The 27,213-nt window shown below is 37.8% G+C and overlaps 1 protein-coding gene across 3 annotated transcripts in view; it reads right to left on the bottom strand.

Annotated features, from left to right (window-relative positions):
• The window catches only part of STX17 (syntaxin 17), a 63,627-nt gene extending 37,815 nt beyond the window's left edge, over nucleotides 1-25,812 (bottom strand). Inside the window, exons 1-3 of one of the 3 annotated variants that reach the window (XM_046664661.1) lie at nucleotides 25,767-25,812; nucleotides 19,307-19,492; nucleotides 1,700-1,765 (exon numbers count right to left, since the gene is read on the bottom strand). In XM_046664661.1, coding sequence (XP_046520617.1) covers nucleotides 1,700-1,765; nucleotides 19,307-19,429 — 189 coding nt within the window. In that variant the 5' untranslated portion in view covers nucleotides 19,430-19,492; nucleotides 25,767-25,812. Of the gene's footprint in view, nucleotides 1-1,699; nucleotides 1,766-19,306; nucleotides 19,493-25,648 lie in introns of all 3 variants that reach the window. The other 2 variants (XM_046664653.1, XM_046664668.1) reach the window with 2 other exon arrangements.
• Nucleotides 25,813-27,213: the final 1,401 nt, after the last annotated feature.

Genomic DNA, 27,213 nt, shown 5'->3' with positions numbered 1-27,213 from the left:
CCCAATATATTCACTTTACTGCAGTTATAGTAACCTTTCTGAAATGCAAGAGGACCAGAGATGCAATCTTTGTAGAAACAGACTCTAGATTCAGAAACACCAGGCACAGGGCTAAAATAAGCGATTTATGTAAAAGCGTGACCTGAACCATGAAAGCCCAGCAACCTTCACCTAACCTGCTTCTGTAACTGAAAAATAAATGCCTACTTGCCCTAAGGGGAGAATGAGGATTCTTCTTTAGCAAACTAAACCAGAACAACCTCCAGATACTGATATTTGGAGGTTTATCCAAGGAAAACACCAGCTTGCCAAAGCACCTTTAAGTGAAGTCCACCAGGAGACAAGCAACGAGCTTTTTAGTGTCTCAGAAAAGCAGGAGAAGTTATATCCAAAGACAAAATACTATGAAAAAAGGAAAAGAGAAGAAGAAAAAGCTCTTGGAAATTAAATATTATAATATCAGAAATAAAGAATTTAGTAAAAACAATTGAAGATAAAGCTGAAGAAATCTCCCAGAAAACAGAAAAGAAAATTAGATAAGCAATCCAAGAGTCCTAACACCCAACAGAACAGAGATTGGCAAACTTTTTCTGCAAAGGGCCAGAGAGTAAATAGTTTAGGATTTGCAGGCCACATGGTCTCTGCTGCAACCACTCAAGGGCTGTTTTGTGTGAAAGCAGCCAAAGACAACATGTAAACAAATGGGGTGAATAGCAGGCCATATTCGGCCCGGAAGCCATACTTTGCTGACCCTTGCAATAAAATATTTTTTAAAAAAGAGCAAAGAGAAAACACAGAGGACTAAATTATCAAATAAATGATTTTAAAAAATTATAATATACGTAATTATATAGGAGAAAGGAAAGTAGGAGAGAAGGGTAAAAAACTAATCACTACCTACAATAGCAAGAAGTGAAGCGATAAACCTGATTAAGAAATACCAGCCTACACATGGTATTGAGGAAGAAAGAGCTAAACACCAGGGGAAATGTCCAAAAAGATTAAACATAGCTTCTTCCACATAGGACTTAAAGATGGAGAAAGGTAGTATACAATAAGCCTTTTTATTTTATTTGGATTTTAACTATGTAAATATATGATTTTAAAAAATGAATTTAAAATAATTAAAATTTATTTACTAAAAAGCCAGTCACTAAAAAGAATATTTGCAACACTATATTATTGCAACAATATTACAGACAGAAAATCAGTATCTTCAAATTATAAGCAGCTCTTACAAAAGAAAATATAATATATGTAGGGGGCAAGAGACACGAATAGGTAATTTACAAAAGAAACACTATATGCAAGGCCCATACGAAAAAAACTTTTACCCTTCAAAGCAATAAAAGAAAAAATCCAGATCAAAACAACAACGCAGCATAATTTTAACTTACTAATTAGCAAAAATTTGGGAAATGGGTAATAACAGTGTTGGTAAGGTTTTTGGAAAATGCATTAATTGTGAGAGAGTAAGTTGATATGTCATTTCTGGAGGAAATTTTGGTAATATGAATCAAAATCTTAAAAATATGTACGACATTTGATTCAGTAATTCCTGGTAAAAGTGCATCCTTAAGGAAATAGGTACAACTATGCATAAAAGGATTCAGGTACAAGGGTATTTCTTATTTTAGCAAAATTTTCTTAAGACTAGCTTTTTCATGTTGATTTAGTAGAAACAATATAATAGCCTTACCTGAACTGTACGTCCTGCATTGATATGTTCTTCATGTAACTTATCCCAGATTCTGCACCTTTGATACTATACAAAAGAGAGGGGAAAGGTACTTGAATTCCTTTTTTTTATCACTCAAGTGGTTACTTCTAGTTTTCATAAAAATCCACACTCACCGACCCAAACTTAAAGATACTAGCTAAAAAAGTTATTGACTTAGTAGTGGCAGTTAACTCCAAAGACCATACAAATAGGAAGTTTTCAAAAACATTACATACAAATTTCTGGCAAATGGTAAAGCAAACAAAAATCACTAGACACTACTTATTTTACCAAAAAAGAGTAGATACTTTGTCTATATTGCAAACTCTGGAGATGTAAAAAATAAAGAATGGGGGGCCAGCCCAGTGGCATAGCAGTTAAGTTCGCATGCTCCTCTTGGGTGGCCTGGGGTTTGCCAGTCTGGATCCTGGGTGCAGACCTACACACAGCTTACCAAGCCATGCTGTGGCAGGCGTCCCACATATAAAATAGAGGAAGATTTGGCATGGATATTAGTTCAGGGCCAATCTTCCTCAGCAAAAAGAGGAGGATTGGTGGTGGATGTTAGCTCATGGATAATCTTCCTCAAAAAAAAAATTAAAATAAAAATAAAGAATGAGAATGTAAAAGAATGTGAAAAATAAAAAGATTAACAGCATTCATCAGATATTCTTACTATACATGAAGAATTTTAAATGTCTGTCAATGACTGTGTCAAGTAATAAAAACTGAAAGCTGATTTTGAGAAAAAGTAACACTGATACTGCAGACTAGAAAGTATATAAAAAATGAGAAAGAACATTTAATATATATGCTTCAGTTTTTACCAAGGCAATGCTTAGCTTTCAGAGTTTCATCCAAGAAACTTTATGAGCATGATCATGGAAAATTTGTCATTTGGCAGAAACCACAGCAAAATGTGATAACATTATAGCAGAATACTTACATAGAATATAAACATCAAAACCAAACATCATATACTACTTTTGGTTGAAATAAAAAAATCCAAATAATTAAGATGTTAGCAGATATGAATAATGACATTAAATAAATTTTTGGTATACTACACACCAAAAACAAAAAAATCAACCTAGAAATACTTTGAAAGGACAGAAACACTAAAATTCCCCAGATAGGCATCAAAAGCATGATAGATTATAAAGGTAGAGCACTAAAAAAATTTCTAGGGCATTTTTATATTCCCTATTCTGCATATTCTTTAAATTTGGTAGTAACTAACGAAACAAAAACCTCTTTTGATACACCTAAATGTTTTTACATCATCTAAGGACTAAATAATAACTATTAAGCTTAAAAATAATTGTACTATATTGAAAATATATTTACCAAACAGAAATTTAAAACAAGTATAAAACTACTTTCATTTATAAGAAGAACTGAATTGATGCTATCAGATCCAGTATAAATGCTCTTTTAGGCAGTGTTATATTAATAAAAAGAGAGTGGAAGCCAAAGATACATGTTTGAAAATAAACCACTTTTAAATTTATTATTCAGTACTAATCTGTCATGATATTTTGAGAGAAATTAACGTTAAGGGAAACAGAGTTGAGAACTCAGGGAGGCCAGGGCTGCCAGAATTCATGGGGCAGAACATCAGAGAGGAGAGAGCTGCATGTGAGGAGAGGACTGCACTGAGAGAGCTCCAGAGATCTTCAGTTTTCCTTTCGAGCCTTCAGCGGAGTATGGATCAGCACATGTACACAAGGAAACTATCTGAGATCAGAAAAAGAACCACTGGAAAGGAACAGATGAACTGATCCCCACAGATCACATGAGGCCAGAAACAGTTCATGTGCCCACAAGTCAGAGTGGAAAAACCTTGAAATACACTGGATATCAGGTAGAATACTCCAAAGTACTGCCCTTTATGGGGAAAAAAATCAGCCCTGGAATAAAGGCTGTTCTGATCCTACAAAAGAAAGCCTTAAAAGGATCAAAGTGTTCCCAAATAACTCAAATGTGTCTCAGAATAAAGCTCAAAAATACTGAAAGGAATTTAAAAATATTCAGTATCCAACCAGGTAAAGTTCACAACAGCTGGCATCCCATAAACAACTAGTATGCATGCAAAAAAGCATGAAAATACGAACTGTAATGGAATGCATACTAGTTGTTAAAAGATTAGTAAATTTAAAGACATAGCAACAGAAACGATCCAAAACGAAACACACAGAGCAAAAAGTTGGACAATAAATGAACAGAGCATCAGTGAGTGATGGGCCAACTGAAAGCAATATAGTACATATGTAATTGGACTCCCTGAAGAGGAGAGGGAAGAAAAAATGTTTGAAAAATGGTCAGAGCTTTTCCAAATTTGATAAAAACTATAATCGCACAAATCCAAGAAACTCAAGGAAGATCACAGCAAGAAAAATGTAGAAAATATACTAATGCACATCATAATAAAATTACTTAAAATAAGTGATAGAAAAATCTTGAAAGCACCTAAAGGAAAAAAAGGCACGAGTTACAGAGGAACAAAGACAAGAATGACAGAAGACTTCACACCAGAAACGATGTAAGCCAAAAGGCAGTGGAACAACACCCTGAAAGTAATGAAAAACAATCTAAAACTCAACCTAGAATTCTATACCCAGAGAAAATATTTAATTAAAGTGAAAGTAAAATAAAGATTTTTTTCAAACATAAAAAGGCTAATAGGGTTCATCAACAGTAGACGTGTACTACAAAAAAACGTTGAGGAAGTCTTTCAGGCTGATGGAAAAATGATACCAGACAGAAACCTGGTTCTACACAAAGGAATGAAGAGCACTGAAAATGGTAAATATATAGATAAATATAAAATATGCTTTTTTCTTATTTTTAAAATCTCTTTGAAATATAACACTTTAAAACAAAAATAACAACAACATATTGTGGGGTTAATGACATATATAGAAGTAAAATACATGACAATAATACTACAAAGACCCTGAGAGAGGAAATGGAAGTATACTGTTGTAAGGTTCTTATAATATACATGAAATGATATACCTATAACATTACTTGAAGATAGATTGTGACAAGTTAAAGATAAATAGTGTGAACTGTAAAGCAACCACTAAAAATTAAAAATAAAAAACAAAGAGGTATAAGTAATAAGCTAACAAAAGAGAAGAAAGTGTAATGATAAAAAATATGCAATTAATCCAAAAGAAAAGAATAAAAGAAAAAAAGGGAGACAGAGAACAGATAGGACAAATACACAAAAATATCAAGATGATAGATTTAAAGACAAATATTTGACAAATGTCTATTCATTACAAAAACTCTCAGCAAACTAAAAATAAAATTTAACACCCTCAACCTGGTAGAGACATGTTTGAAAACCCTACAGTTAACACTATGCTTAGTGGTGAAAGACAATTCCTTAATATTAGGAACAAGGTAAGGATGTCTGATCCTATTCAACATCACACTGGAAGCACTAGCTAGTGAAAGAAAGGGAAAGGGGAAATGGGAAAGGGAAAGAAAAGAAAGGAAAGCAGGGAAAGATGGAAGGGAAGGAAAGGTAGGAAAAGAAAGAAGGAGGGAGGGAGGGAAAGAAAGGGAGGCAGGAAGAGCAAAGCCTATAAAGGAAGAGATAAAACTGTCTTCACAGATGACATGACTGTCTACCTAGAAAACATCAGACTCTAACAGAAAAGCCACATAATATTAACAGATGGCCCAATGATCGCAAGCCATAAACTGAGGATTGCTCAAGTAATGAATATAAGTAATAATATCTACCCCATAGTGTGTGTAGAAGTAACTAACTTCATTATGCCTACCCAAATATCAAAAATACAAAACCCAGGACTTTGGAAGATGGTGGTGTAGGAAGATCCTGAGCTTGTCTTCTCCCACAATACAACAAATCTACAACTACATGTGAAATAATTTCCTCTGAGAGAGATCTTGAAACTGGATGGAAAGAGCCTCCACAACAAGGGACAACACAGAGAGGGATGGAAGAGGCAGTGTTACAGCCCTGCTGAGGAAAGAACCACACCCCAGCTACGGTGCTTCATGGTTGGGAGCGATCTCAAAGGCATGGCGCTTTTCCTGGAGGGGTGGGGGATTCAAACTCCACAATAGACACTTCTGCTCTTGGATCCAGCACAGGAGAGACAAGATCCCCAAACATCTGGCTTTGAAAACAATCAGGAATAAAGCCAGAAAAACTACAGAATTTCAGGGAAAGGAAAACCTGCTCTTAAAAAGCCCATGCACAGACTCACTCAACCCAGCACAAAACCACCAGATAGAAAAGTGCATAATCCATTGGTAAAAGAGACTCACTTACTAAGCTTGGAGTGCCTCTGGTGAGACACAGGAGGTGGCCAGCCCCCAACCCTCCAGGGACTGAGACACTGGCAGCAGAATTTCTTTTTTTTTTTTAGGAAGATTAGCCCTGAGCTAACATCCACTGCCAATCCTCCTCTTTTTGCTGAGGAAGATTGGCCCTGAACTAACATCTGTGCCTATCTTCCTCTACTTATATGTGGGACGCCTGCCACAGCATGGCTTGACAAGCAGTGTGTAGGTGACAAGCAGTGTGTAGGTCTGCGCCCAGGATCCAGACTGGTGAACCCTGGGCTGCCAAAGTGGAGTACGCAAACTTAACCGCCAATGCCACTGAGCCAGGCCCTGGCAGCAGCCATTTTTGAGATCTAGTTCAGCTATGCTGACAAAGATGCTGGCCATTTTGGAATTCTCCCTCTAGCCTGTTAGTGCAGGGGCCTGCCTCACCCACTAGTGTACCTGAGGCAGTTGTTTACAGCTGGGTAGCACATAAAGCCTGCAACAGGGACCTGCCCTACCCACTAGTGAGCCCAAAGCAGTCTTGCACCTTCAGACCTCACAACCAGCCACACAAAGGGCCTGCCCTGCCCACCAGTGTGCCTGAGGCAGTTGTGTACTGGGTCCCACAGCTAGCCTGTCCTAGGGGCCTGGCCCACCCACCAGAGAGCCAGCAGCAGTAACGTGCCCCCAGTCCTACAAACCAGCCACATCAGGGGCCTGCCCCACCCACCAGTGAGCTTGCAGCAGATGTGTGCCAGTAGGCTCCCACAACCAGCCACACAAGGGACCTCACCCACTCATCAGCAAATCCACAGCAGTTGCGTGCCACCAGGTCTCAAAGCCAACTAAACTGGGGGCCTGCCCCACCCAATAGTGCATCCACAGCAGCTGCATGTGGCCAGGCTTTGCAACCAGTTAGCCAGCCCTGTCTACCACAGACCTGCAGCAATCATGGCCCTGCCACAACAGAAGGGCACATGCAGCCCACACAGGGGATACCCCTGGAGCATTTGGCATGGGTGACAAGAGGGGAACATACTACTGAGTCCCATAAGACATCTCCCATATAAGGCCACTTTTCCAAGATTGGGAGATGTAGCTGATCTACCCAATACATAGCAACAAGCACTGAGAAGTAAGCAAATGAGGAGACAGAAGAATATGTTCCAAATAAAACAACAAGACAAATCCTCAAAAACAGAACTAAATGAAACAGAGATAAACAATCTACTTGATAAAGAGTACAAAGTAATGGCCATAGGGATGCTCACTGAACTTGGGAGAAGAACAGATGAACAAAGAGTTAGAAAATATAAAAAAGAACCAATCAGAGCTGACAAATACAATAATTGAAACGAAAAATTCACTAGAGGGAATCAATAGTAGATGACACTGAAGAACAAATCAGCAATTCAGATAACAGAGTAGAGGAAATCACCAAGCTGAACAGAAGAAAGAATTAAAAAAAAAAAAACAAGGACAGTTTAAGGGACCTCTGGGACAATATCAAGCATACTAATATTCACAATATAGGTGTCCTAGAAGGAGAAGAGAGAGACAAAGGGGCAGAGAACTCATTTGAAGAAATAATAGCTGAAAACTTCCCTAACCTGGGGAGGTAAACAGACATCCAGGTACAGGAAGCACAGAGAGTACTGAACAAGATGAACTCAAAAAGGCCCACACCAAGACACATTATGATTAAAATGTCAAGAATTAAAGATAAAGAGAGAATCTTAAAAGCTGCAAAAGAAAAGCAACAAGTTATGTACTAGGCAACTCCCATAAGAATATCAGCTGACTTTTCAACAGAAACTTTACAGACTAGAAGAGAATGGCACAAGATATTCAAAGCACTGAAAGGGAAAAACCTACAACCAACCGAGAATGCTCTACCCAGCAATGTTATCACTCAGAATGGAAGGAGAAAGAGTCTTCCAGACAAGCAAGACTAAAGAAGTTTACCAGCCTTACAAGAAATGTTAAAAGGACTTTAAATGGAAAAGAAAAGGCCACAAATAGAAATAAGAAAATTACCAAAGAAAAAAGCTCACCGGTAAAGGCAAATATATATTAAAGGTAGTGGATCAACCACTTACAAAGCAAGTATGAAGGTCAAAAGACAAAAGTACTAAAATCATCCATATCTACTTAAGAGGTTAAGGGGTACACAAAACTAAAAGATGTAAATATGTCAAAAACATAAAACATTGTGAGGAGTAAAAACATGGGGCTCTTAGAATGCATTCAAACTTAAAGAGACCATCAACTTAATATAGACTACTGTATACATAGGTTGCTTTATACAAACCTCATGGTAACCACAAACCAAAAACCTGTAATAAATACAAAAAAAAATAAAGAGAAGGGAATCCAAAAGTAACACTAAAGAAAGTCATCAAATCACAAGGCAAGAGAGAAACAGAAGAAGAAAGAAACAGAGAAGAACTACAAAAACATCCAGAAGGCAAGTAACAAAATGGCAATAAGTACATATCTATAAATAATTAGTTTAAGTGTAAATGAACTAAATGGTGCAGTCAAAATACATAGGGTGGATGAATGGATATAAAAACAAGACCCATATATATGCTGGCTACAAGAAACACACTTCAAATCTAAAGACACTCACAGACTGAAAGTGAAGGGATGGAAAAAGCTATCCCATGCAAATGGAAACAAAGAGAAAGCTGGGGTAGCAATACTTATATCAGACAAAATAGACTTTAAAACGTAAACTGTAACAAGACACAAAGAAGGGCATTATATAAAGATAAAGGGAACAAATCAACAAGAGGATATAATACTTGTAAATATCTATGCACCCAACATAGAAGCACCAAAATACATAAAGCAAATATTAACAGACATAAAAGGAGAAAGTGAAAAGTAACACAGTAATAGGAGGTGCCTCTAACACACCCTACTTACATCAATGGATAGACATACCAGACAGAAAATCAATAAAGAAACATTGGCCTTAAATGATACATTAGACCAGATGGATTTAGTAGATATATATAGAACATGCCACCCAAAACCAGCAGAATACACATTCTTTTTGTATGTATATGGAACATTCTCCAGAAGAGATCACATGTTAGGGTACAAAACAAGTCTCAATAAATTTAAGAAGAATGAACTCATTTCAAGCATCTCTTCTGACCACAATGGTTTGAAATTAGAAATCAACTACAAGAAAACTGGAAATCACAAATATGTGGAGATTAAACAAAATGCTACTGAATAACTATTGAGTCAACAAAGAAATCAAAGGAGAAATCAAAAATACCTGGAGACAAATGATAACGAAAATACAACATACCAAAATCTAAGGGATACAATAAAAGCAGTACTAAGAAGTAAGTTTACAGCAATACAGGCTTACCTCAAGAAACAAGAAAAATCTCAAACAATCTAACATTACACCTAAAGGAACTAGAAAAAGAAGAACAAATGAAACCCAAAATCAGTAGAGGGAAGGAAATAATAAAAATCAGAGTGGAAATAAATGAAATAGAGGCTGAAAAGATCAATAAAAATAAGAGATGGCTTTTTGAAAAGATAAACAAAATGGACAAACTTTTAACTATAGTCACTTAGAAAAAAAGAGGAAGGCTCAAATAAATAAAATCAGAAATGAAAGAGAAGAAATTATGATGAATACCACAGAAATACAAATGATTATAAAAGAATACTATGAAAAGCTTTATGCCAACAAACTGGACAACCTAGAAGAAATGGATAAATTCTTAGAATGACATAACCTTCCACAACTGAATGAAGAAGAAATAGACAATTTGAGCAGACCTATCACTAGGTAAGGAGGTTGAAACAGTAATCAAAAACCTCCAAAAAACAAAAGTCCAGGACCAGATGGCTTCCCTGGTAAATTTTATCAAACATTCAAAAAAGGTTTAATACCTATCCTTCTCAAACTCCTCCAAAAAGTGAAGAAAAGGGGATACTTCCCAACTCCTTCTATGAGGTCAATATTACCCTGATACCAAAACAAGACAAGGACAACACAAAAAAAGAAAACTACAGGCCAATATCACTAATGAACACAGATGCAAAACTTCTCGACAAAATATTAGCAAATTGAATACAATACATTAAAAGGATCACACACCACAATCAAGTGGGATTTATTCCAGGGATGCAAGCACGGTTCGACATCCTGAAATCAACCAATGTATAAACCACGTAAACAAAATGAAGAATAAAATTCATATGATCATCTCAATAGATGCAGAAAAAGCATTTGACAAGATTCAGCATCCATTTATGCTAAAAATTCGGAATAAAATGAGTATAGAAGGAAAGTACCTCAACATAACAAGGGGCATATACAACAAACCCACAGCTAACATCATACTCAATGGTGGAAAACTGAAAGCTACCCCTTTAAGATCAGGAACAAGACAAGGATGCCCATTCTCACCACTCTTACTTGACACAATATTGGAAGTCCTACCCAGAGCAATTTGGCACAAAAAATAACGTATCGAATTGGAAAGGAAGAAGTAAAACTGTCACTATTTGCAGATGGCATGATTTTATATACAGAAACTCTACAGAATCCATGAAAAAACTATTAGAAACAATAAATGAATACAGTACAGTTTCAGGGTACAAAATCAACATACAAAAATCAGTTGTGTTTCTATACACTAACAATGAAACAGTAGAAAGAGAAATCAAGAATAAATCTCATTTATAATCACAACAAAAAGAATAAAATACCTAGAAATAAATTTAACCAAGGAGGTAAAAGACCTGTACACTGAAAACTATAAGACCTTGTTGAAAGAAATCAAAGAAGCTACAAAGAAATGGAAAGATATTCCATGCTCATGAATTGGAAGAATTAACATAGTTAAAATGTCCATACTGCCTAAAGCAATCTTCAGATTCAGTACAATCCCAATCAGAATCCCAAGGACAATCTTCATGGAAATAGAACAAAGAATCCTAAAATTTATATGGGACAGCAAAAGACCCTGAATAGTCAAAGCACTCCTGAGAAAAAAGAACAAAGCTGGAAACATCATACTCCCTGATCACAAAGCATACTACAAAGCTATAGTAAACAAAACAGCATGGTACTAGCAGAAAAAACAGACACACAAATGGATGGAACAGAACTCAGAGCCCTGAAATAAAGCCACATATTTTTGGACAGTTAATTTTTGATAAAGGAGCCAAGAGCATACAATGGAAAAAAGAAATCTCTTCACCAAAATGGTGTTGGGACAACTGGAGAGCCACATGCAAAAGAATCAAAGTAGACCACTATCTTACAACATACACAAAGATTAACTCAAAATAGACTAAAGACTTGAATGTAAGACCTGAAATCATAAAACTCCTAGAAGAAAACATAGTCAGTATACTCTTTGACATCATAACGGTCTTAGCAATATCTTTTTGGAAATCTCTATTCAGGCCAAAGGAAACAAAAGAAAAAATAAATGGGTCTACATCAAACTAAAATGCTTCTGCACAGCAAAGGAAAACATCAACAAAACGAAAAGACAACCTAACAACTGAGAGAAGATATTTGCAAATAAGGGGATGATATTCAAAATATATAAAGAACTCATACAACAACAAAAAACAAACAACCCAATTAAAAAATAGGCAGAAGATCTGAACAGACATGTTTTCAAACAAGATATACAGATGGCCAACAGACAGATAAAAAGATGTTCAAAAATCACCAATATTAGGGAAATGCAAATCAAAACCTCCATGAGATATCACCTCATGTTCATCAGAAAGGCTATTATTAAAAAGACAAAAAATAACAAATGTTGGAGAGGATGTGGAGAGAAGGGAACCCTGATACACTGCTGGTAGGAGTGTAAACCAGTGCAGCCACTATGGAAAACAGTACGGAGATTCCTCAAAAAACTAAAAATAGAACTACCATATGATCCATCTATTCCACTTCTGGATACTTGTCCAGAGAACATGAAAACACAGTTTGAAAAAATAAATGCACCCCTATGTTCACTGCAGCATTATTTACAATACTCAAGACTTGGAAACAACCTAAGTGCCATGGACAGATGAATAGATAAAGAAGATACACACACACACACACACACAATGGAATACTACTCAGTTATAAAAAAGATGTAATCTTGCCATTTGTGACAACATGGATAGACCCTGAGGGTATTATGCTGAAATACATCACATGGAGAGAAACAAATACCATATGATTTCACCCTCACGTGGAAGATAAAACAACAACAAACAAACACGTATATACAGAGAACATATTGGTAGTCACCAGGGGAGAAGAGGAATGGGGGGAGGGCGAAATGCTTAAAAAGGGACATTTGAATGGTAATGGATGAAAATTAGACCTTTGGTGGTAAACATGACGCAGTCTATACATTAGTCTAAATACAATGACGTACGCCTGAATTTATATAATGTTATAACCCAATGTTACCTCAGTGAAAGAAAAGTACAAAACCCCAAACATACACAAAAGATATATCCCAGGAATACTGTGAATTTCCTAACTCATTAGAAACTATTAATTGGTGGTGCCATTATTGAGTACCTGGGTAGGCTAACTTACTTGTTAAGTAGCCCATTTCCAAGTGTCAACATTACACTCAGGGATTTCTCATATAATACCTTAATCCTCACAATAACCCTATGGGAAAGATTTTAATGTTATTTTTACAACTTTCTAAAGATCATGGGCATTTGCAGCTTTCCCATGAACAGTGAAAATGGCGAACAGTAAATCTGTGAAGCTTCAGGTCTACTACACAGTGCTGTGTGAAGATGCTGTGTTTATAGCTGACTTGGGATGGAATTGATCAGGGCACATTGCTTCACGTTATTTCATAGGAAGTAACTAAGATGGGATTTGAACAAAAAACAAAGTTTGAAAGATGGACAAATGGAGTGGATATAGCTAACAGATGTAGGAGAAGAAGCAAAAGTATTCAAGTCTATATTTTTTCCATCTTCCTTCTTCATTCAGGAAAATATCTTCAAAATAGAACAGTGCACAATAAACATGATTAAGAGGAAAATGAAAACCAAGAAAGAGTAAGAACAAACGTAGATACTTCAAACGAATCCAAGTCAAAAGTCCCAGAGAAATTACACCTGAGTGAACCAAAAGACCTTGCAAATGTGGTCTTGTATCTGTGAGGAACTGTGAAGCACTGGAAAGGCTTGTAGAGACCAGCAAAAAATGACTCAATTTTCACAAAAAAAGAGACCTTTAAAAGATGGCAGACTGTAAATCTTAATGTAAATTTTCGGGAAAATTCTATACCGGGTTATCAGAGAGATGGTTTGTGAGAACTTAGAGAAATGATGACAGTATATCAGAGTTTCTGTCCCTTTCCAGTTCAACATTTTTCATCAATGCCTTGAAAACAAAAGATGCATAATTACCAAATTTGCAGACAACATAAACTAAAAGGAATAATTACATAAATGAAAGATCACAATTCCACATGGTAAGAACAAAGGTAACAATGATAAATGTAAAACCTAGCATTTAAATTAAAAAGAGCAACTGTACAAGAAATAGGTATGATCTGGCTTAAAGCTGAAGTTCATATAAAGAAAGTTCTGTTGGGGGCTGGCCCAGTGGCACGGCGGTTAAGTTCGCACACTCCCCTTCAGTGGCCCAGGGTTCGAGGTTCAGATTCCGGGTGCAGACCTACGCACTGCTCCTCAAGCCAAGCTGCAGCGGTCATCCCACATATAAAGTAGAGGAAGACGGACACAGATGTTAGCTCAGGGCCAGTCTTCCTCAGCAAAAAGAGGAGCATTGATGGTGAATGTTAGCTCAGGGCTAATCTTCCTCAAAAAAAAGAAAAAAAAAACTCCTATGGATTTTATTTAGTTGATTACAAAACCAATTAAAAAGCCAGCAATATAAAGTGGCTTCTAAAACAACAGACGCAATCTTAGGCTCTATATCTACATACACATATTCATTCATTCAACACACTTTTATTTGGAGCACACTATGTTTCAACCACAACATTATAAGTTTAACACACTTATCAATGTAGCGATTTCAAGAAAGTAATTCAACCCCTCTAAGTCTGTTTCCCTAACTAAAAAAGGAAGGCAATAATAAGGCTAACTTATAAAGATGCTGTGAGGATTAAATGATATGATGCATATAAAACCTCTAACATAGCACTCAACAAATAAAAACAACAGCTACGACCTTTGCTATTATTATTATTTGGCTCACTGTCAAGTAAGCCACAGAAGAGATGAGTGTTTGGGGTGGAAGTTGAAGTAGATGAACTTCTCTCAAAATAATAAACTTCCAAGAAAAATAAGGAATAAAATAGTTTAGATTTCCTACTGCTTACTACACAATGTTATACCTAAATCAGGTTACATTATTAATGGCTATTATCACAAATATTCGGAGAGGAGAAAAAGCAAAGTGATTTAACATGTGTGAAAAAATATTACAAGTAACTCCTTTAAAATTTAGTTAAGTGAGGATCACTGACAAGCATTTCCAAACATACTGTTTTTACAAAATATCATTTTTGTATTGTCTATTTCACAGGGGCACTATAGAGACAGGTTAAAGCAGTGCTATAACTTGCAGCAATCAGGATGCTTTTGGCTGCAAATAACAGAAAACTCAAAATTTAAAAATGTCTTTAATAATAAGGACATTTATTATCCTACGGAAGCAGCAGCCTAGAAGTAGGATGACAATTCCAGGGTAGTTTAGTTCAGAAGCTTATAAGGTTGTCAAGCGCCCAAGTTCTATCTTTCTGCTTTACTACTTTCAACAGAGTTTTTGTCCTCAGATTTGTCCCCTACTGGCTACAGTTCCAGATACAAGGGGGAGACACAAGACCAGCAGAAGCAGGAGGACTGTTTCCTCCCACATATATCTTTATAACAGCAGGAAAATCTCTCCCAGAAGTTTCCATATCCCAAACAGGCTTTCCCTCAAATGTCACAGCCAGAATGAGGGGACACGTCCATTGTTCACTGCCAGCCAAGCACTGACAAGAACGGAATCACCACCATTAGACTCAGCCGCCACCACTCGTGCTGAGGCTTTTCTATCCTGAAACACAGAGGAAGGCAAACTGAACCAGGGCTCTGTCAGAAAAAGAGAAAGAGGTGGGGAAATGCGATTAAAATTCTGAAGAAACATTTTCAGAAGAAAAAGAAAAATGGAAAAGGTTTTTGGTGTAATCACAAGTTAAAAAACAAATAAAAAAGGCTGATGATGTGTGATTTTGTACCATATAGTTCAGGCTTCATACTGCCCAAATAGTCCATGCCACTCATTTTCACACCTAATCACATGTTGCCTCATCATTCTCTGAATATTTCCTACTTTATTTCCTTAACTGGACTGTAAACTTCTTGAGGATTAGAAACCTAATTTTTTACATAATTTTCAGTGCTAACAATACAAGAAGCAGCAAACATCAACACTTATGAAAAGCTAACACTTATTTATTTTCTGTAATGAATAATTTCCTTTCTCATTAAATCTGGCAAATCGAATATAAACATCCATCTCTGCTTTTTTCCGAAACCCAACTAAAATGACAGTAAAGAACTTTAGAAGGAGTAAATTTACAAGAATAATGAGAATACAACAGAAGGTATTAGTCGACAAAATTTTGGAATGCAGAAAGAGTATAGACATGTTGCAACTGACTTAGCAGGCCAGAGAAAGCTGAAACCTAAGGCTGCAGAGGAGTGGATGGTGGGGGAGAGAGTCAATGAGAAGCAAGCCCACGGCAGAGCACTAATCCAGAAAGACTGAGTAACCCAAGGCACCAGCTACCGGGTAACGAGGCAGATGTGTATGTTGGGGCTAAAAGCAGAAGGATTGGTTGAAAATTTATGTAAGGAACAGGTATTCTATCAGATGCCCTCTCCATAGGCCCAAGCAACTGCCCCATCACCACAGAACATTCCAGAAGAGTATGTGGTGGTTCCCCATTAAAGTAGATCCCCAACTGTTTACCCCTCCAGGTAACAAGGCCCCTACTACTGTCCTGCTACACATACACACACACACACACACACACACACACACACACTCCTTCCAGTTAGCACTCTTAAATATCAACAGCCAGCCAAGGAAAGCCTATAATACTGTGTCAGTAGACTAACACAAAAAAAAGAAAGGGAGAAAGAAAGAGGAGGAGAAGAGAGAGAAATAAACAAAAAGAAAAGAAAGGAAGAAAAAAGGAATTCAGGGAAAACAGACAAGGAGGCAGAAGAAAACTTTAAAAAAAATAATACCACCATAGAGAGATATGAGACTGCATCCATGACACAAGAAGAGGAGGATTCTCTTTAAAAGAAAATAGAGAGAATTGATAGAAAAAAGAATATAGTTAGAAAAAATATGATTCTGGCTATTACATCTTAGTTGGAATGTGGATGTGATAGCTGGAGCTGGAGCTGCCATTTTACATGCAAAATAGAAACAAGCTGAGGATCAGAGAACAAGATTAAAAAAATGCCTGGGTCTTTCACGACTGTTGAGCTGCCACTGCAGCCCCAGACTGCTGCTATAAATAAAAGCAAAACCAAAAAACCTCTATCTTATTTAATACACTATTTTTGGGTTTTCTGCCGCTTGCACTTTAACCATATACTAATACAGTACATGCTACACAATAAGTTTTGCCCCAAACTCCTATAATATGAAACAAAAAAATTATGTCCTGGGGCTGGCCCCGTGGCCGAGTGGTTGAGTTCGCGCGCTCCGCTGCAGGCATCCCAGTGTTTCATTGATTCGGATCCTGGGCGCGGACATGGCACTGCTCGTCGAACGATGCTGGGGCGGCATCCCACATACCACAACTAGAAGAACCCACAACGAGAAATATACAACTATGTACTGGGGGGCTTTGGGGAGAAAAAGGAAAAAATAAAATCTTTAAAAAAATATATATATATCTTTAAAAAAAAAAAAATTATGTCCTAAGCTTGTTGTTCCTATTAACTATGCTTAAGTTGTTGTTCCTATTAACTATGCTTAAGTCCATCTTACATTAGCCAAGAAAGCTGAATGCTAACACTTCAAATGTCAGGATCACATTCTAATGATGTCTCTCATGTGTGATAGAATGTAATGCTGAAGGACCTATGGAATACAGGCCCAGGTGTCCGCAGCACACTACTCTCATTGTTTTCGGATGTTGCAGAATCACTCCACTAGGGCTTACCTTCAATTTCCCTTCAGTCTGACTTTCTTCTTTTAAATTCATATTGGATGACTGATGGCTAACATAATAAATATCTTATCTTTCCACACCCTTCCCCCAGGAAGAATATGCCTTTTTGAAAGGAAGGCACTGTCAGACACCTGGAGTCCAAACTTAGTTCTTAACTCTTTTTGTCCACAGTGAACACTGCAGCTTTTAAATGTTTTTACATTGCCATAAACTATTAAAATACGTTACTCAATCTTATATAGAAATAAAGTCACTTTCATAATTAAACTAGAAATCCTAGAGACAGCAGAACGATCAAGAATACAGAATAAAACAAAGATCAGTATGAGTTTAACTGCTTAGGTTCAGACAACATCACTTATATTGTAAATTATAATTATTCTGATATTGTCTAAAAATTTCACAGTAAGTAAAAATTCCGCAAAATACTAAAGGAAAAATGTTCTGGCAGATAAAATTCAATATAACTCTGGAATAATTTTCTTATGAAGTCTGGCACAACTGATCAGATCAGTAATCGATCCCTTCCTATTCTCATCCACCTTTCTCCCAGGGTTCTGGCTTTTCCATTGATGACTGACTAGGTGGTACATGCAGCTAGGACCTGAGGGTGATGATGGTTGGCACTTTCATACAGAATAAATACAAGAAAGGGGAAATCTAATACATGCCAAACTTCAAAGGTAAAATAGAAAAGGAAAGAAATAGTCTTAATAGACCATTTTCAGAATCAATTTCTCCTTTCAGAATCGATTCATCTGCCAAATTCTTGCCATCTTTGTAACTGAGCACTTCAATATGAGCTCAGGCCTTATTAAACATCCCCCCTGAATATCAATCAAAAGTACAACTCTATTTCTATATTGTTATAGTGCTAAAAGGAACGAGTCCTCCTCCTTAATCAAAGCATGGAACCCTTTAATTTGTTTTTGCTCAAGACAAGAATAACCAGCTTACCAGACAACTCCTCCATCCTCGAAAGTTACAGTACTTATTGCTTATGAATAAGGAGAAAGAAATTAAAAGATGATGAAATATTCATCTTGAATTCTAGATACCTTTATATTTGCATTGAAATTTTCACCTTAAGATTCTTGATACCTACTTTCCATACCTTCTAAAAAGACTTAAATGCTAGGAAGACAGATGGTATCCATGGGAGAAAAAGCTGACACTGTTCTTACTTGCATAAAGTACTCAGTTGAGGGTGATAAATATTGTTTATATTGAAAGGCTTAATGACCACTTCCAGCTACACTCCCCGCCCCCCGGAAAAACAATGGAGAGCCACACAGATTAAAATTATACTGAGAGAGGTCCTTTTGAAGGAGCAAATACGGCTGATCTGTCCCACAGCAAAGAAGACAATAAAACCTACCAAATCAACACTCAGTGCTCAGTAAACCCGATGTTCTCATAAATGCCACAAGCACTCCACCAGACCCTGGTCAGTCCAGGTTCTATGCAACCTCCACTACAGTCCCTGAGACTAGTTCTTCCCTCCACTTATTTCCTAAGCTGACCTCTAGGCAATATTTCTCACTTGGGGCTTTCCTCAAAGGGAAGCAATAAAATTGGGAAATTCCCTCATATCTCTCACAGGACAATGATTTACCTCTTTAACCTATTTACACCTGAAGAGGACAGGCGTTACTGATAGACACACACTCAAAGTTCAAAAAACTTGCCATAGGGTGAATGAAATTAAGGCAGGTTCCTCAGCCAAAGTTCACTGCCTTCACATTATGGTGCACCATCAAACTCTGTATTTTAATTACTAACTGCCTCATACGTTACTATGTACAACTAAAAAGGTGTAGATTCTATTCCTGTGATCCTTCCTAAAAAAGGGTAATATGAGATGCATATTTGCAGAACAGAAAAACCAGATGAAAAAATGAATAATGTGGCTAAATCAACAGAGCTATATGTTTTAGCAAACCCTTTTCTCTAATATTCTAAATTTAGCTGAAAAGCATAACAAACATATATCAGAATATGTAACTGTTTCTTGTGGTAGAAAATGAAAAAAACTCACCTTCTCAATATTTATCTGGTGCTTTCTTAACCTCTCCAGGTCTGTTGGGATTACTATCTTAATGAATTTCTGGATAGCTGGCTCAAGACGGCGTAATTTCACTTTTTCTTCATCTTCAGACATCCTAAAAAAATGTTGTGTCACTTCTACTTGTAACAACTGTCTTCTCCACTCATATAGAAAAACCTAAAAGTGAAATATTTATTTAAGAATGTTTTTAATCAGTTTCCATTGTTTTTAAAAGCCAACAACTAGGTAATTTTATAATTTATTCTAAATACATATTCAACTTAATGCTGAATTTGAGTGACTCGTTTTTTCTTTAAGAAACTTTATTTTAAAACCTTTTTCTCTCTATAAAAGTAATGTATATTCACTTTAGAATATTTAGAAAATATGAAAAAGAGAATAAAATGAAATCAACAATCATCTCCTCTCCCTTTGTTAACTACTCTTCCCATTTTTTCCTCCCATCCCTACTCTTTCCATTTTGATGTATGTCTTTCCAGGTTTTTTTCTATATATGGATGTATGTATGTATTTAAATAACTTTTTTTAAAAGACTAGGAGTATACTGTCCAAGTTTTCATTTCCCAATGTAGCTTGGACATTAAATAAACTTTTTAAAAAAGGTGTCAAATGGCAAAATTGGAAGAAAAAATTTTCTTAACATTTCCACTTGTATCAAACTCCATTTCTAATGTCATCATAATTTAACTATGTAATTATACTTCAAATATATTATAACATAATATGTAACTCTTCTCATTGATGTCCTTTAAACTGCCTCTTCTCTCTCTTACAAAGTGCTTAGCACTGTCTACAACCAATACAAATAAGCAGTGACGGGGCTGGAGTAAGAACTCAGGATTCCTGAGAGCACAATCAAATGCTCTTTCTAATTCACCAGTAATTTTCTACCAGTGTTCCAGAAAGCTCAAAGGTATGCCTTTGGGGCTAGGGTAGGAGAGGGCAGGGGTTGACAAGTGAGCTGAGTAGGCTCCAGGACCCAATGCCTACTTCAATTAGAGAAAATTTACTTACATCTATTTCATAAATTTGAGCTTATTGGATTTTATATAAACAAGGGCTTCACTGCTTAACCAAATTTGAAAACCACTGTTTTACGCCATGCTTTCAGGCCATCTCATTAGTCACTTCTCCCACATTTAAAAAAAAAAAAATTAAGTTGACTATGTTAATCCTATTAGGTTATGGCATCTTAGACTAGGATCCAGTGAGATAGGAATTCACAAATAGATTCCATGGAGTCCCTGAATCTTTATGAAAAATTGTGAATGTATTTTTGAGTTATTTCAAAGGATAGAGTCCATTGCTTTCATGAGACCATCAAAGAGATCTATCACTCCAGAAGCATCAAGAACTATTATTGTAAATAATATTCTGTTTCTCTCCTTTCCTTCACAGTTGAAAATCTTGAAGTGCTGGTTATAAAGACTATCATATCTACTGGTAACTTGGTTTTTATGTTTGATTTAAGCTCAAAAGCAAAAAAGGAAAATCTCCAGACACCAAAAATAGAGTCCAATAGCTACAGTAGTGGGTGAGAACTGGAGATAAATGGAGACGTTCATTGCCAAAAGAGCCCACAAACCCAAGAATACAGGTAAATTCATAGCTAAGGGACTAGAGATAAAGTAATCTAAGAGGAAAATTAAAATAAGTACATATTAAAGTATACAAAGATATAAAGAATAGAATCTTTTTTAAAATTAGATAATATTATGAAACAGTAACAGGCCAATCTGAAAACAAACCAAGTAAAAATTCTAGAAATAAAAACCTCAAAAGATGGGTTAAACAGTAAATGATGTAGCTGAAGAGAGAATGACTGACTGGAAAATATCAGTCAGAACACAGAGAAATAAAGAGATGGAAAATATAAAAAGAAGATAAGGGACATAAAGGATAAAATGATAAGCCCAACAACAAATAGGAGTCTCATAAGGAAAGAATAAAGAAAGTGATGAAAAGGGTGAGAATTAAGATGTAAGACCTCGGGGGGCCGACCCTGTGGCTGAGTGGTTAAGTTCGTGCACTCTGCTTCAGCAGCCCAGGGTTTCACCAGTTCGGATCCTGGGTGCAGACATGGCATGGCTCATCAGGTCATGGTGAGGCAGTGGCCCACACAGCATACCCAGAGGCACTCACAACTAGAATATATAACTATGTACCAGGGGTGGGGGGTGTGCTTTGGGTCTATTTACATTTCCACTAGCAACATATCAAAACGTCCATTTATCCATACTCCAACTAATATTTAGTATTATAATTCTTCTTAGACATTTGACTGATAACAAAAATGGTGTCTCACTATTGTTTTATTTTGCATTCCTTAAATTACTAATGGGATTGATTTATTAGCCATTTGCATTTCTTCTCATGAACTGCCTGCTTGTGCCATGCGTCTGATTTACTATAGAGGATGTCTTTTTCTTATTATATTTAACATATAATAGACTCTTCTAAATTATCAATTATTTGTCTAACATTAATGTTTATCACACTGCCTCTTGCATTTTCTTCTACTATGCAGATTACATACTGTAGGAAGATATCTTTATATCTACCACCATTTCCATCAAAATGTTTTTGAACATAGCTAGTATCCAATAGATGCTGATGGAACTAAAATATTTCCTAACATGGCCCTCTTCATCTTCTTTCTAATCTTATCACTCTAGTCAAACAGCACAATATGCATAGCACATTACAACAGCGTCTTAATTGCCCTGCACTAGACTCTTTCCTCTCTCCAATTTTTTCCCACAGATTACCAGCAATTAATATATCTAAAACACCAATTGCAACATGCTCCTCCTCTGAACAAAAACTTCCAAGAGTCCTCTATTATTTCACCAAGAAAATACCTTGCTCATAAGTAGATGCACCCAATCTGTCTATCATCACCCATCTCTACTTTTGGCTTTGCGATGATGCTCCCTCTGTCTAGATGTTCTTTTATATCCCACCTGCCTCTAAGCTTTATGTGTCTTTTGAGACACAACTCAAATGATTCTGCCTTCTCTTCCACTAATCAGTTTATAGTACACTTAATAAACCCAAATTATTGAGTATTTGGCTTCTTTTCACTGTTCCCCTATGCTATGATAACAGCTTTCTTTTTTGAGCTCCAAAAGCAATATTTCCGGGTCAGAGTTATGCATAACTGCCCGTCAGCTTTCCGCGCCCAAAGAAAACCTGCTGCCCCATCTCTCAGGGAAGATATTCTGACCCAAGAACCTTTCAAGAGAATTTTCTAACTCTTAGTCGCCTTCTGGCCAGTATTATTTTCTTCTCTCTACCATTTCCATTTTTATAAAATGCCCATAAAAAACTAGAGAATGTAACAGTTAAATAATCGCATAAATTGTGATGTTATTGAGACAGAAAGTTGTCCAGCAGTGATTCTGGCACAAAATAGCTGAAATAGCGTTTGTAAGCTGTTAAGGGAAGGTCTTAATTCAATATACAAAATATGGTTTAAAGGTGTGATTGAATAATGAGTGAAAGTGTATTTCTGCATTTCTTGATTTTTCAATCAGAAAATTAGAACATATTTCTGATATAATTAAAACACAGGATAAAAATACATTTATATTAACATCACAACTGTGTAAAATATGCCTATGAAAAAGACAAAACAAACAAAAATGCCCCATTCCTCACACTTCTGTAGAGTTACTGTATTCCTCTTAAGAATTTTTTAAAAGCCCAATGGAATATTTGGGGTGATAGAATTGTTCTGTACCACCACTGACAGTGGTGGTAGATACACAATTACACGCATTTGTCAAAACTCATAGAAGTGTACCCTACAAAGAGTGAATTTTCATAAATCAAAAAACAAAAACAACAACAGGATGTAGGGGAACCCAAAAACTATAAAAAGTAAAATTAACTGTATTACAAATGAATAGCATAACCACACTGAAAGAAGTAGGGAAAGAAAATAACGAATCTAGCTAACTTTGGAAAACAGTATTGTAACTACATACCACAAGGCCAAAGACAAAAAGAACTACACACAACTATAATCTAGTTAGTAACTTGTTTCTCAAAGGAGCATGGGTTAGAAACCCTGACATTACTTTACGTGTACATAGAATTGAACAAATAAGAAAATATTTTGTAGAACATGAAAGCCAGATTTCTCATTGTCAAAGAAAGAAGTTACAAATAAGGGGTAAGACTAGAGTGAATCCTGTGGTATTAGATTAGAATCAGAGGTATCAGAAAGAATTTTGGATTTTTTAAAAAATATATATATACAAATATGTGTATATATGTACATAAAATCTTTGTGTATGTATGAATGTATGTATGTATGTATATATAGAGAGATATGTATATACATCTATATCTCCATGGATTATGTGGATGTGGGGAGAGAGAGATATATACTTTCCTAGCTGTCTTCTGCCAGGCATTAGAAGCAATGATACCCCAGTAGCAACAAGCACACCTAGCACCCAGATCTTGGTGTTTAAATACCACTCTCCAAAAAAAAGAAACCAGGCATCTTCGGCAAAGTGGTTGATTCCAGGGCCGGGGCAGGTAAAACACAAGATAAAGCCTGGAGCATCTTACGGTGCCATAAAGTAAGGAAGTTCTCAAAAAACGATGGGGCCTGTTAAAAGGGCACAAGAAGCAACCAGAAAAAAATCCCAATGGCCAAAGTTGGAACAATTTCAGAAGTACAATAAATAACAAAAGTGTAGGATAATAACTAATAGAAAAATCAATATGAGTCCATACTGATACAAACAAATAACTGAATAAATAAATAAATGGGAAAAGGAGCAGCTCTTCCTTTTAATTCTCCAACTAATAAGTGAAGAAATGAGGGCAACAGAAAATCACCATTAGAACACAGTAATAATTACTGAAGGTAAGATCCATCAATGGAGGCTAAAATCAGCGAGTGAAGGTGTGAGGAGAAATAAGACATTTGCATAGCTTAAATGTTCTCCCTCAAGATATCGATTGTATTACAAAGGGAAAAACAGTAACTTTAGAGAATGCCAGCAGATACTACCTCAACCTAGAGATCAAGAGTAATACCAAGTGTCATGCACCCCCTCACACGATGAACTGAGAAGGGCACCTACACTTCGGTGGTATCAACAAAAATGCATAACCTTAAGACCCAGCTGAGGGTCACTCTACAAAATCACTGACCAGGACTCTTCCAAAGTGTAAAGGTCATGAAAGACAGGCAAAGCCCGAGGAGCTGTCGCAGATTGGAGGAGACTGAGGAGCCAGGACAACTAAATGCAACGTGGGATCTCAGACTGGATGCTGGCACAGAAAAAGGACACTAGTCTAACAAACGACGAAATCTGAATAAAGTTGGCAGTTCAGTTAATAGTACCGTACTGATGTTAATGTCTTACTTTTGATAATTAACATAAGGTGTTAACATTAAAGAAAGTTGCAGAGAACTCTGTATTACTTTCCTAACTTTTCCGTAATTGCAAAATTATTTCAAAATAAAGTCTTTTGGTATGTATGAACTGATGTTTCACATAAGACAGGACAAACATTTAGAAGTCCAAGAACTGCAAAAACACCGCAGTAACACTTGCGGGGGGGAGGGGGAGCAGGTGCTTTACAAACTTTATCACTTAGTGCTAACAAGTATTACCACCTAGTACCATCATACTCATGTTTCCCATGAGGAAAAAGTCCTGGGAGGTTAACTACATTACTTGACATTATTTATAAGTGAAAAGCCCCATTTCTCAGAAAAAGTCCAAAATCGCCGTCAACCTCCCCGCCAAGTGATGAACACCTTCCATGGGCTCAGAGAGCCCACAGCGGCGGCCCGGAATTTCCTCAGGTAGGTCGGCCCGGGGCTCCGACTGGGGGGCGGGGTGCTCAATTCGGAAAGAGAAGTCAAGGCCCCTGGTCCTACCATATGGTCCCTCTGAGCCTCCGGTTCCGAATTCACAAGAGGAGGAAGGTGCACCTGGTACCTTCTCCGAACCACCGCCCGCCCCGTGTCCTGCCCTCACCACCCCCGAGCCTCGCCTCATCCCCCGCAGGGTCACCCGCCGCGCACCTGGGCCACCCACACCGAACGCCCCCGCCAGGGAAGGGATGCGCGGGCCCGTCTCGGGACCGAGACGCCGGCGACCCTGCCGACCGAGGCCCCCAGTGCGTCACGGGCAGGTGGGCCGCAGGAAACTTTTCCACCCCCCGACCCTGGGAGGCCACACGCCAGCCGCGTCTGTCGCCTCCCTGGACCCGCTGCAAACAGCTCTTCCAAAACGAAACCGCCCCATCTGGGAGCCAGGAGGAGCCCCAAGGCGGACGCACTTCCGACCTGACGTCCTGCGTCCCGCGGGACGCCTCTCCCGCGCGCCACGCCGGCGCCCGGGCCGCCGTGCCCGTCACGGCCGGACGCCCCCGAGGCGGCCTCCCGCAAGCCCCTTACCTCCGGCCGGGGCGCTGGAGGCCGGTCGGTGAGCAGGGCGCAGGCGCGGGCGCGGCGGGGCGGGGCGTCGCGATGGGCCGGCCGGGCGGGGCCACGCCCCCTCTCTCCCAGTCCGGGCCTCGCGGGGCGTGGCCGGCGCGGTGGGCAGCTGACTGACGCAGTTGCTGCACCGAAGCGAGAATCTTGTTAAAAAGCGTTGTTGGTTTAGGTTGTGGGGTTACAACACTGAAGCCAGGAGGAAAGAGGCTCACAAACGCTTTTTAGGTCTGCTGTTGTGTTTTAAGTAAGAGACAATTCACATTTGTATAGGTCTCTACATTTTGCAAAGTTTTTCTGTCCGTTTTCCTCTGTTCTTCCAGGAATTTTCTTGGCGGGCTGGCCATGTGTTCTTAGCTCTTTACACATGCAGAAACTGAACTTCAGAAAGGTTGTGCTTTCTCCCTCTTGCCCCCAAAAGCCCTGTGAGGTGGACAGGGCACAAGCCTTAACTGTAAGAGGCGCAGAAATAGAAACTCAGACAAGTTGTGATTTACCCACCAAGCTGGTGGAGCCCTCAATGCCAACGTCCTTATCCCAGTTTTATAGATAATGACGCCGAGGCTCAACAAAGAGCTTTAGATGACTCACTCGAGTTCAGCCAGTTAGTGACAGAGCTGGAACTCCAGCTGCGTTTCCTAATTTCCCTCCCTTGCTTTTCCAGTTACCGGCTGCTACAGATGAATAAGCTGATGGCTGCCTTTGAAGCCCTGTCCAGGTCACAGGTCCTCTTCTCTGGATGACCTGACTGCCAGACCCACCCTTTTTCATATGTGTTTGTGAATATTCAGATGACTGATTTAGAATGTATCCCCTGATGGTAATGTCCTCAGGAGTCATAACGATATTCAGGCCATAGCTAAGCAAACTCAGTTCTTAGGGTCTTCCACTGGGGTGGGAGTAGAGGTGGGAACGGTGGACCAAGGAAAGCTAGGGGCCTGTAAGAAAGCCTCGAAAAGCATTTTCTAAAATAAAGCACAAACTCTACTAAGCAATTTGGATTTTCTCTGTGGGTATAATGAATGTTGGTGTTTGTTTTACTCTAGGAATGGGGTGCTTATAAAATTTTAATTATAAGGAGAAAATGTATTAGGCGATACCATGGGAAAATGTTTTTTATGCAAGGGTCAGTTAAACAAGATCTTTTGAAGAAAAGGTCGTTGGAGTTAAGTTCTGAAAAAGTTACCTCAAGTACAACAGGGAGGTGTGGTGCTCAGGATTCTAAATTTGAACTTTGCCTTCTAGGTTATTATATGGATGTTTGCTATAAGCTAGGTGTGTCAAGGTAGCAGGATAGAACTTTTTAATCTAACAGTTGTTAGCTTGATTTATAATCTTTAAATATTTAGACAGATGGTGTGTGGATCTCTTTTTGTACTCTTGGCCTGGCCCCTGAAGTTGTTAGGAGCAG

The sequence above is a fragment of the Equus quagga genome, chromosome 1 (assembly GCF_021613505.1).
Source record: "Equus quagga isolate Etosha38 chromosome 1, UCLA_HA_Equagga_1.0, whole genome shotgun sequence".
In the NCBI taxonomy this organism is placed as follows: Eukaryota; Metazoa; Chordata; class Mammalia; order Perissodactyla; family Equidae; genus Equus; species Equus quagga.
The sequence above is the reverse complement of the archived record's forward strand: the minus strand, read 5'-3'. Positions and strand labels throughout refer to the sequence as shown.